Below are 11,682 nucleotides of genomic sequence, written 5' to 3' on the forward strand. Positions count from 1 at the left end.
TCGTCTTTTCGCCCAGCGACGTAGAGGCTGAGAGTCAACTGGTGTGGCTCGCCCGTATTTGCTGTTAGGGGCGAGAGAGATAGCAGCTCGTCTTTCTTTTCTTCTTTCTATTCCATGTCCTTCAATTCCCGTCAAGAGCCCCCATTGCTCGTCACCCTATAGGCATATTTCTAATATCTTTATCCTGGCACACCCTTCCGTCAACACTGGTCCTCAAACATATACGAAAACACATAGCGCCCGCATCCGGACACCCGACACGCGCACCGCCCGGTCATGCGCTTCCAAACTGCGGCGCTCGGCGCCCTCTTGCTCGAGTCGGCAGCATCATACGACTTCTCTGGCATCGCAGAATCGATACTTCCGGCACGAGCATTAGCAAAACGAGAGAACACGACGAACATACCGTTACCCATCAATGTGGAGGCATCGCAATACTGGGACGGCGCTGATGGACCATGGTACGAGAATTGATGTCGCATAGAAGCGGTCAACAGGAGGAATACAGGCTGATGTTGTGGCAGGTCTTCGTTTCCACTGCAGGTGGGCACGCCGGCGCAAGACGTACGAGTCTTCATTTCGACGAATGGATACACAACTTGGACCGTGAAGGCGCTAGGATGTACAGGCCAAGCAGCATCGATATCTGGATGTGAAGAGTCGCGCGGAGAATACTTCTTGACCAACACATCTCTGACATGGGTACCCAACTCTATCTTCCAGCTAGGATTGCCGAACGAGATGAACTTGGGACTGGACGACGAGGCAAACTACGGATTTGATACCGTCACTCTGGGATGGCAAGGCTCAGGCGGTCCATCGGTACAACACAGCACCATTGCAAACTATGCTTATTATGAATTTTGGCTTGGAATTTTTGGATTAAACCCGCAACCAGCCAACTTCACAACTTACACGGATCCCCAACCGAGTTTCTTGACTCAGTTGAAGAGGAACAACTCCATCCCGAGTGTGAGCTGGGGATACACTGCTGGAAACCAATATCGTGAGTCTCTCTGAGAATCGAGAATGGGTTTGTATCATATACTGACGACTGACAGGCTTCTCCGGGGTTTATGGAAGTCTCGTTCTCGGTGGCTACGATCAGTCCAAGTTTGAGGCTACTAATCTTACTATTCCGTTCGGCTCTGACGTGTCGAGAGACCTGCTCGTCGGAGTCCAGTCCATTCAGGCGGGAAGCTCTTCTCTGGCGAACTCGACCAATGCATTCTACGCGCTGATTGACTCAACAGTTGCTTACCTCTACTTGCCCGAATCCATCTGCACAGCGTTCGAGCAAGCATTCGGTATCGTTTACGACGAGTATTATGACTTTTACATTGTCAACGAGACCATGCACTCGAACTTGTTATCGATGAACAAGAGCGTTACATTCACGCTTGGCCAGGCGACATCTGGAGGACAGACCGTCGACGTTACACTGCCCTACGCAGCCTTCGATCTGGAACTTGCTTTCCCTTATGTGGCCAATTCGACCCGCTACTTCCCTCTGAAGCGTGCAAACTCGAGCGAGCAGTACACTCTGGGCCGTACCTTTTTGCAAGAAGCCTACGTCGCAGCGGATTACGAACGCCGCAACTTCACAGTCGCACCCTGTGTCTGGGAGCAAAACGCAGCATCCGAGATCCGCACCATCTTCTCTCCAGACAGTGGTTACTCCTTCGATGGCAAGCGCAAAAGCGGTATCAGCGGTGGTGCCATCGCCGGCATCGTGATCGGTGTTCTTGCAATCATTGCCATCCTCGCCGCAGCACTCTGGTTCATGCGTCGCAAGAAGCAACAGAAGAAACACGCGGCTGTGGAACTGGAAGCCAAGTCCATGGCTGCGGCACAGGGAGCCTCTGCAGACTCATCGCTGCTCAAGGAAGATTCCAATGCAGGCGCCAGCACGCCCACTGGAGGCGAACTCGACAGCTCGAGACAGATTCACGAGATTGCCGGTGCGAGCAAGACTCATGCGACTGAGATGGATGCACCATGGCGGGGCGAGTTGGATGCTGCCGGTGGCCATCACGAGTTTTATGGCAAGTTGCCGCAAAACACTTTCGAAATGGAAGGGAACAACGAGCCCATCTTTGAGATGGATGCCACGACGACGCAATTGCACGAGTTGGAACCTGATACTAGACGCCAGAGTTGGGACTCGGGTGACGATAGAGGGGATGAGAAGAGGTACCTGCAGATGCAAGGGTACTGAGTGCAGACTTTTCTTTTGTACATGATTCTGGAAACGTGGTGTACAAATGGGCGTTTAGATGGTGGAGGATCAGCTTTTGTCTTCTTGCGGTGATATCAAGGGAGGATCTGTGGGATTTTGTGGATAACAAGTCAATCAAATGCGCATACTCATGACAATGACTTTCATCGGTGTCTTTCATTCATGCTTGGTAACAAGCAACCAGAGATTGAAAGTCAAGGAAGATTTGGGCAACAGTCACATTAGAATCGGACAACAAGAATCAAAAGGTTTGCGGGAACAGATGGATTGCTAGGGGTATCTAATGCGACATGCACTGCATCCATCATGTACATTCCCTCAAAAAAAAGACAATAAACTTTTCTGCATCTCAAAGTCTTTTCAGATGGAACAAGTTTACTCGTCATCCTCCTCCTCGTTCTCGCCAACGACGTTGTAGAAGCGGAGCTCGTAGACACCCTTTGAGGTGGAGACGACGCGGAGCCAGTCACGGAGCTGCTGCTTCTTGAGGAACTTCTTTGTCAGGTACTTGAGGTAGCGACCGGAGAAGTCCTGGTGGGCGACGACCTCGATCTTGCCGTCGTTGAGGTTGGTGACGGTGATGCGCTCGCCGAGGTTGCCGGTGAGGCCGTCGACCTTGATGCGCGACTGGAGGAAGGTGGTGAAGGCAGAAGGGTCGAAGATCTTGTCGTTGGTGGGCTGGGAAGCGTTGATGATGAACTAGAGTCAAAAGTCAGCGCATTGTAAGAGGGACCCTTAGAGATCAGTATACACACCTTCTTGGTGACCTTCTGGGACTTCTTAGCACCCTTGGTGGCGGTGGGCTTCTACATTTTTCATAATCTCAGCCTACTGTCTTTTGCAAGAGCAGCAAAGCGGTTTGAGGTTTCAATCACATACGGTGGCAGCAGGCATCTTGACGGTGGTGGATGTCGTTCCGGGGGGGGTGGTGAGGACGAGGAGTTGTAGTGGGCGCAAAGAGATGAATATCCTACGCTTGAGAGAAGGAAGAAAAAAGGGAGTCTCCAGCGCCGTGTGCTGAGATGGCTGTTTTCGACGTCTGTGCGCTTCGTCGGCAGACATGTTCGCTTAGCCGACCAATCCGCGCGGACTTTACTTGACCTCGACCTCCGACTTGAGTCTCTGACAACGACAGTAAAGTGGAGTAGGCGATCTTGTCGCTCGCCCACTGGATATAGCCAGAGTGGTGTTGATTACATGCTCCAATCGTGAGTGAGAGGCTGATGTCTGCCATGAACGCTTTGGATGCAACAGCGTAGACTACCTATATACAAAGACGCGCAGCTTCTTGTACAGAACTCTGTACTCTGTATGTAAGAACAACAACGTACGTCAAGGACAGGCAGTATGGTTACTCGAATGCACTCCACCAAAAAGTGAAAGTAAGGTATCCCGTGAGCCTGAAGCAACTTCGACTTGCTCTCTTCCAAAGTCGGCTTCACCTCTGCCTCTCTGCCTTCACCTCTCACTGTCTTCACATGCAAGCCGGAAGATTCCAGCTTGCGGCTGCTTAGTAAGCAGAAGCCGGCAGCCAGCAGTATAAATATCTGGTCACACCCGCACCCATCTTTCGCACAGCATACTTACCTTGGAGGGAAGTTGGCGATCAAGAATGCCACGCTTCTGAAGAGACTCCGTGCATTGCACAGCGCGCAGGAGACTTTTCATGGATGTCCTTCGGGGCCTCCACTTCTGTAATTTTTCATTTCATCTCTGTGTTTTCATCACATTGCACACCCTTTTCATTGATGGATCAGCTGTCACCTAGCTGGTCATTGAAGAAGAGAAATTCGGTATCAGAAGAGTAGGAATGCTGCCATGAGTGTGTTGATTGCTGTTGACAATGTGCGTCTGATAGCTGCTGCTTGTTTATGGATGCATTCACGTCTCGCTCGGCGCAGAATTGGTGATGCTGTGTTGCTCAAGGCAGCAGCTGTATATGCACATGTTGTCAAGTAGCTCGTGCCGAAGGAAGTCGTCTGCTCATAATATCGATACCTTGTCCTGTCACTGCCTCTCCGTAGTCATCTGTATCCCATCCAAAAGTACCCCCTCCGTACATGGCCATGTCGTGGTGATCGTCATCACCGTTGTCCGCGCGCAAGCTGCCCACCAAAGTCATCCCCACCTTTGCCTCTGCATCTCTCTTTCCTTACCACCAAGGCCATGCCGTCCTCCGACTACACATCCGCAGGCGGCGGCCTGAAACTCAAAGGCGCCAAACCCACCGGCGTAGAAAAGAAGCGCAAGAAGAAGTCATCCTCGTCCAAATCCACCGCTGCCGCAGCTTCATCATCCAAAGATGCATCGCCCGCCAAAGACGACACCGCAATCCCCGAAAACACCACAGATCTAGAGCAGAGGGAAAAGAACAAGGAAGAGCGTCTTGTACCGGATGATGGCAAGACAGAATATGAGCGCCGCCATGAGGAGACCAGGCGCAAGCGCGTAAGTTTGATTGCGACAGTAGCTTGATACTTGAGTGGTATACTGAGAAGATTACAGTTGGAAGAGAAATTGATGCGCGAAGGTGTCAAGACTCACAAGGAACGTGTCGAGGAACTGAACAAGTACTTGTCGACACTCAGTGAGCACCACGACATGCCTCGCATCGGTCCTGGATAACCCGGCTTCTGTGCTCTGCTGGCATCCGCTGCCAGTTGACGGTACGATCGTTGCGCATACCACCCTCCTCGTTCACGTCGATTCTCTATCTCGCCGCGACCGTACACTCCTCGAGAAAGCGTTCGACTGTACGCCAATCACATCGAGTCGAAACACTCTACATATGCCACTGAAAGAGCTGCGCACGAAGGGCTATAAAGATTGGGACATACACGGGTTACAAGAGTCGCAGATTGCCTCCAGAGAGCATACATCTCTGTTCTAGCATACACGAACTCTGCTTGTCTCTCGGTCACATCAATCGCTGCTTCTATCGTCTTCGCACAGGGTATGAGTAGCCGCCAAAGTCTGTCGAGCATCGAGAGCTTTATCGCGCAGATCCTTGATCCGCGCTGGCAGGGCGGCATAACATACTAAGTAGACATCCTTCAATCCATCCAACCCATAAACTTACTGCATCTTTCATTCTCATCACCGCAGAAGACAATAAACTCAGGGCTGATTTGAAACTTGACTTGATCAGCAGCTGATGCTAGTGGAGCAACCCTGTCCTTTGACAATCACTCATTCTTTTCCTATTGCTGGCCGATCACCACCCTCTTCATCGACAAGTGGAGCTACTTAGTGGTATCGTACTCTTGTTAGATTGGAATCGGAGTGAGTGTGTTGATCCGTTGGCTCCTGTAAGCTCCGCGATCGCGTACATGTCGGATTTCATTAACTTGCTATTATAACCATCGCCACTAACGGAATCACCACGTCACTTTTCTTCTTCCTTCAGCCGCCAATTCCACTTCGTGACACGATCGGTAGTTCTGACTGCTGCATCGGAGCAGGGATATGTGAGTTGTCTAGGTAAGATTACTGCAATCACAGGACAGAGTATATCAATCGTCTTGACCGTCATGGCCTACCATCTACGAATAAGTCATGTCACAGTCTGAGCAGATACAGAACTTCTGTTCGCAGGACCACAACATTAGTTATATAAAAATATCGTAAACAAGACTAATACAGGAACACACAGGTAATCAGTGGAAACCGACTCCAGCCTCTTCCAAGCAAGGATAAGCAGAAAGGCCAGCACGACTCTTCGCCTGCTCATAAAGACAATCCACAAAAGTCTTTGGTTCCTTGGGCGGCACTGTCGCCGAAGCTTTCGCTGTGACTTGAGGCGTCAAGTTGCGCAATTCGATTCCCGACTTGGACATGCCTTCGATGATTGTATCTGTTGTCGCGAGGATACCGCCCCACGGCTGAGCATGTCCGGTTATCGAGTCAATGGATTCACCTCTTGCGTCTTTGAGCCTCCCTTCGAGCCAAGAGTCTTGTTTGAGTACACTGCTATCGTCAGAGCAAGCCGAACGTGTTCGACCAATCTTGTGAGACTTGACTCGCTCTTCTTCTGAGCGGATGACTTCTTCGTACTTTGTGATTAAGGACCCAAACTCTGCATGGACTTCCCTTCGCATTCGACCTTGATCGTTACATCCTGGATAGTAGTGTTGTCGCATTCTCACAAGATCCCAACTGGCGAGTGTAAGGCCAGCGGTAAGTTTGCGGGTCGGCTGGTTGATGTCGACCAACCTAGTGAAGCCAAAAACCATCGTCATACCATCTCTCTGTGCCCGATTCGCACCGTAGCGTATAGGTATCGGCTCCGCGCAAAACACGAGATCCATGAGCCAATGTGGTCCAACTTTGGTAGACAAGGAGGCTAATGCAGTTCGAAGCATAATCAAGAACGCTTTCTCTTCATCATCGTCCAGCGTGTTCCAGTTCTGCTCTTTCAATCTGATATGCCAAATGAGCTTCTCCGCTGTCCAGTTGTTGTAACGCTTGAGCCAGTCCAACTGCCGTGAGTTCATATTGTACGGGGAGACCTGAACGTCTGGCAACTCGTCTTGCCTATCCATTGGTACAAGTACCCGGAAGCTATCGCGAACTCGAGCAAGAGCTGCGAGGCAGACGAAAAAAGTGCCTTGTTTTGGTGGCGAGGGCAAACTCGTTCTGTAGGCATAGTCCTGCACGCGCTGCATTTGTATTGCGAGGAGGCCGACAGGGATTTGCATTGTGTTTGCAATAGCACCCTCCACACGGTTGAGTGGGGCGAATCTGAACCCAATCGACGTGTAATGGTCCAACTCGGCAGGCGACAATCTGCGAGTGTAGAATAGTAACTGGCCTTTCTCGAAGATCGTTGACTGTTGGGTACCGCCGTTATCGAGAGCCCTTATGCCATGTTGGTATGCTGTCAAAAGACCCGTACCCAAGACCTGATCGTAGAGAGGACCTAGCCCGTCTACAAGATTGACATGCAGTTGTGCGGCAAGATCTGCCGCGGCCACGCAGTATCCTTCTCGAAACAAGATTGTTGAATCGTGGTAGCTCTCCTCATCGTAGATACTACTTCTACTTGATGTCGCTGTGTTGTATTTGCTATGAGGATTCGTCCTCTGGAGGTGAACTCGCATCTTGGAAATCAGATCTACAACACTGTTCCAATCACTGCTTACTTTCCAAATCCAGAACCAGACGGGATGGTGTATGCCAAAATGGTCGTCAAATTTCTACAAGAGTCAGCGCCGTGCGAAAGCAAGCTCATCGATATGCACCTACTTGGAGCACAAAGCGTTTGGCAATCCTTTGTGAAGGCAGAGTTCCTTCGTTCGTGACCATGATGTTGCCATGTTCATCGAAATAGGCACTGAAATCAATTAGCAACAAGGCAATACAAGAAGCCAACGACATGGAAATACCATGCTAGCATCATATGCTGGGCTCGATTAGCGAGAGCTGCATTGCGATATCGAACGTAGAAGAGTATAGTGAGGCAAGACAAGGATGCTACGAAGCACTGGTTTGATATTAGCCCTGTTTCACGGCGCATTACAGCCAGAGGCTTACCAAGGTAGCCGCCACAATCACAGGCGTGTTTCTCGCGTCCGGTGCAACTTCTGGTGGAATGCGTCTAAGCTGATATTGGCAGCCCACGGAAGCTGTGAAGTGCATACCGCAAACCCCAACTGCAAGCAGAAGTGCACAGATACAACGCTTCCAACAAACACTGATCCATCTTTCTTTGAAATAGAAGAACAGGGCAAGAGCAATAGTGGAATCTCCGACAGCAATGATGCAAGCGGCGACGACATATCGCTTGGGGTAGATTAATGTGTAGTTTGACACCCCGAGGTTACCGACATAGTGCATCGAGACGATAGAGAGTCCAGCCATAAGTCCGCAGGCAACGTCAAGGAAGCGTCGCAAGACAAAATGGTTGATCCTGAGTTCCGCAATCTGGAAAGCTACAGTCAAACCGATGACAGGCAGAACACACGATAGTCCAGTGTATCTAGGATCGTAGACGAGCTGTAGTCGAGTCTGACCGGATGCTAAGGCGATGGATCGGTTGCCGATGAAATGCATGCACCAGATTCCAATGAGTCCCATGCTTAATGAGCAGGCAAAAAGATGTACCCTGGAGCCAAGTCAGCAAGGTGCTGGAGGTATACAGTTGGTAGTGTTTACCTGCTCATCAGTGACTTGCCCAAACGTTTGCGTTGAAGTAGTTCAATTGTCAATAGAGTCCCACTGAGACTGGCGAAGAAGGAGGCAACGATGATACTTGGCATGAAATGCCACGGTACCATGTCCCCTGGCGTAAAGCCAACAACGTGATCATCAGTGAACGAAGGTTGTGTTTCCGCTGTCGAGTCGTCATGCGAAGCGATGAATTGTGATAGCGACATTAGAATATGACGGAAGAACGTATGCCCCGTCGACGGGACAGAAAAGCGAACAAGATCAGATGCACTGAACTGTGCAAGACACATGAACTAGTGTCTATCGCCAGCTTGATTTCGAGGTCAACTTTGAGGCATGCGAAGTCGTATGGTCCCCAGAGAGCAACGACTTGAGAGCCAAAAGTCCTTCCCCTCAATCTGAACGGTGTCGCAAATTGTTCCGATCAGATCGATTTTAACACTCCGTATCGCCAGAGTAATGTATGTTGGTGTCGATGAGGAAGTGCTCGTTTCATCAAAGTCAAGGATTAGAGGAGAGTTTATGACTCGTGGTGAGCAAGGTCATATTTGTTTGCGTATATATTCGATGTGCCCAGGAAGGAGAGTTGTACAAGAAAATGATGCGCGGTGGTAGAAAGGGATTGATGTCGAGGGCTTTGAAACCTTTAGATCCTTCTGAAAAGGCGTTCACACCACATTGGTCGGAACGGCGCATAGTGACTGCAGTCTAGCGAGCCAATAGAAGAGATCCAGTCGGTGACTGCGCATGGAAGCTGCGTTCGTTGTCGCAACTTCCCAACGCGAGTGTACTGTTTACCATGCTGTGTTACTCGACAAAACACACGAACAGATAGAGGCATCCTGGCCGTGTTCTGCCATCTTGGTAGGGTGCCCCTTTAGTAATGATCATAACAGCATCACGAGTTTAGTTTCCGACGATCAGAGAAGAACTACGATGGCCAGATTCAAATATTACTCAATAGACCCGGTGATATTCGAGCTATCTGCATGTCGTGTAACGGATGGCGTTGAGAATGTGGCAGAACTCGGGAGTTGGAAGCCACAGGACGCGACTTTTTGGTCGTGTACAGATGATCTGCATGCAGAGGCCCCACTCTCTGCAACCCACGAAGCGGCACCACAGGATTGGTGCCATGGGCAGAAGGGATTCCCCGTGTGCAAAGGCATGTCACGCGGGTGGCCATCAAGATGCGTAGTTTCTGTAAAAGTGAAGCATTCTCTGAGAGGCGTGATATCGTCGGCTCTGAACAGACTTGTCTACCATCCAGAATGAGCTGTCCTCCTATGTGCAAAGACATGCCACGCGGATAGCTATAGAAATGCACAGTTTCTTTAGTAGATGAAAATTGTCCATGGAGAGTTGTGATACTATCGGCTCTCCATGGACCTTGCTACCGTCTAGAAAGAACCGTGCATTACGATGGCTTCTTCCATCTATCCTTTGCAGTGAGAGCGTGGTTCGAGTGACTGGATTCAGCTCATGGCGAGCGTGCGTCTTGACAGCTCCAATCGTGTAAGAGCAGCGTGGCAGATACAGACTCGTAACAACGAATCAACCGATTTCTTCAGCACTAAACAAGGTAGACCCTCCAGATCAAGCTGGGCATACTCTCGACAGCGAAATCAGAAGTCTCTCGTACAGTATACATACATGTGCCGACTGTAATCCTAGGTTTGGCGAGGTTCATCCTTATACCATCCGAGATAGTGTGCGAGATACTCTCCTGTGAGACCGAGAGTAATGGCGCCACCAGTCATCCAGCATCCACTCCTGAACCACCACCAACAATTCTTGACGCTGCTCAGACGAACCCTCCAGATCATGTTTGCGGTAGTAAGCAGAGCACCCCCACATGTGCCAATGTAGAAGATGGGACCAGCTCCAATGGCGGCTCCAGCAGCGGCCAGTAGAGTGGCATGAACGACGGCCAGACCGCTGAGCACTGCCTTGGTGTTTTTCTCGTGACGGAGAGCAATCGATTTAATGCCTGCCTTTGCGTCATCTTTAATATCTTGATGCGCGTAAATCATGTCGTAGAGAATGGTCCATGCGATGTTGGAAGAGTACAGACAAGCTGCGGCAGTGAGTGCCGCATGGTTCGACAAGAGATCGACGCCTAAAGCAGGAAAGCCCATGATGGCGCCCCAGGAGAAGGTGAGACCTAGAACGGCTTGAGGATAGTTGGTAACACGTTTTGCGAGAGGATATGTCGACACTAGGAGCAAAGAGGGCGTAGCGTAGAAGAAGCATTCAAACGGAAATTGCAATAGCACAGCCAGGCCAGTCAGGAGTTGACAGCCAGTAAAGACAATGGCTGCCTCTGGAGACACAGCACCGCGCGCAATAGGCCTCAGTCGAGTGCGTGCAACTTTTGGGTCTAGGTTCCGATCCCAGAGATCGTTGATAGTGCAGCCTGCACCGCGCATGACCAATGCACCGGTGGCGAAGAGAGCAGACGTGGCCAAAACTGTGGAAGGAGCAGTGATGGGGGATACCAGCGGAGCAGCGAGAAGCGTGCTGAAGATGCAAGGGAAAAGCAAGTAGTAAGTGCCTACCGGCTTGTCGATTCGGATCAGCTCAGCATACGGCACAAATGAGGCCGGCAAATAGGAGAGGAAGCCGGACTTTGGAGGTTCGTAGTGAATTGGAAGGGCGTTCTGAGTCAAACCAGCTTCATGCTGGAGTATCGAGGCACTGTGGTCAGTAGACTTGGGAGGCACCGGTGTAGTCGTAGAGGCGGTGTTTGAATAAGGCGTGACCCGGCGCGTGTTGTGGTTGAATTGAGCCGGTCGCCTTGATGAAGGAAGGCCCAGAGGAGTGATATAGCAGGAAGAAGTCAAGTTTGTTGTTCTCGAAGGATTGGTGAAGCACCTGCGGCCTATAAAGGCTGGCATCCGCGAAGACAACATGACTTGAGAAGGAGGAGAACAACGAAAACCGAAAACCTAGCTCAATATACAGAGTCCAGAGTAGGTCGACAAGCGCATTGACACCTACTGAGAGATGCGTGACTCGAGTGCGTGAAGAGTAGAGAGAATGATCTACCAGTACACACTGATCTCGGGAACCAGCTGGAGAGAGGTGCACCGGAAAGAAGAACAGAAAGAGCAGAGTAGGCTCGTGAACCGTGCGCGCGTGCGTGCGGCCGATCGGCTCGAGCTGCCCCGACGACGCGTCTGCCCGGGTGTGTCAGGTCGCAGCTTCCGTTTCGACAGTCACGTCGCGAGCTCAACTTCACTGCGGCGCTCTTGCTTACCTTTCGCAGGTCCTTT

The 11,682-nt window shown here is 50.7% G+C and overlaps 5 protein-coding genes across 5 annotated transcripts; 2 read left to right on the top strand and 3 right to left on the bottom strand.

Annotated features, from left to right (window-relative positions):
- Window positions 1–387: 387 nt before the first annotated feature.
- Window positions 388–2,164, top strand: M436DRAFT_10765 (acid protease; the record flags this gene model as incomplete). Its single annotated transcript, XM_013571888.1, has 3 exons — window positions 388–461; window positions 525–1,006; window positions 1,062–2,164. Coding segments are annotated over 3 exons (1,659 nt in total), but the record flags the coding sequence as incomplete, so codon positions are not given.
- Window positions 2,165–2,614: 450 nt separating this feature from the next.
- Window positions 2,615–3,045, bottom strand: M436DRAFT_46797 (60S ribosomal protein L22; the record flags this gene model as incomplete). Its single annotated transcript, XM_013572118.1, has 2 exons — window positions 2,615–2,938; window positions 2,995–3,045. Coding segments are annotated over 2 exons (375 nt in total), but the record flags the coding sequence as incomplete, so codon positions are not given.
- Window positions 3,046–4,405: 1,360 nt separating this feature from the next.
- On the top strand, window positions 4,406–4,864 carry M436DRAFT_81797 (DUF1754-domain-containing protein; the record flags this gene model as incomplete). The annotated part of the gene is made up of 2 exons (XM_013572326.1): window positions 4,406–4,687; window positions 4,745–4,864. 2 exons carry the CDS (start codon window positions 4,406–4,408, stop codon window positions 4,862–4,864), a joined length of 402 nt encoding a protein of 133 aa, XP_013427780.1.
- Window positions 4,865–6,750: 1,886 nt separating this feature from the next.
- M436DRAFT_46056 (uncharacterized protein) lies at window positions 6,751–8,514 on the bottom strand (the record flags this gene model as incomplete). Its single annotated transcript, XM_013571973.1, has 5 exons — window positions 6,751–7,434; window positions 7,484–7,571; window positions 7,624–7,721; window positions 7,772–8,342; window positions 8,393–8,514. Coding segments are annotated over 5 exons (1,563 nt in total), but the record flags the coding sequence as incomplete, so codon positions are not given.
- Window positions 8,515–10,113: 1,599 nt separating this feature from the next.
- Window positions 10,114–11,049, bottom strand: M436DRAFT_30248 (para-hydroxybenzoate-polyprenyltransferase Coq2; the record flags this gene model as incomplete). Its single annotated transcript, XM_013571921.1, has 1 exon — window positions 10,114–11,049. A coding segment is annotated over one exon (936 nt), but the record flags the coding sequence as incomplete, so codon positions are not given.
- Window positions 11,050–11,682: the final 633 nt, after the last annotated feature.

The sequence above is a fragment of the Aureobasidium namibiae genome (assembly GCF_000721765.1).
Source record: "Aureobasidium namibiae CBS 147.97 unplaced genomic scaffold scaffold_8, whole genome shotgun sequence".
In the NCBI taxonomy this organism is placed as follows: Eukaryota; Fungi; Ascomycota; class Dothideomycetes; order Dothideales; family Saccotheciaceae; genus Aureobasidium; species Aureobasidium namibiae.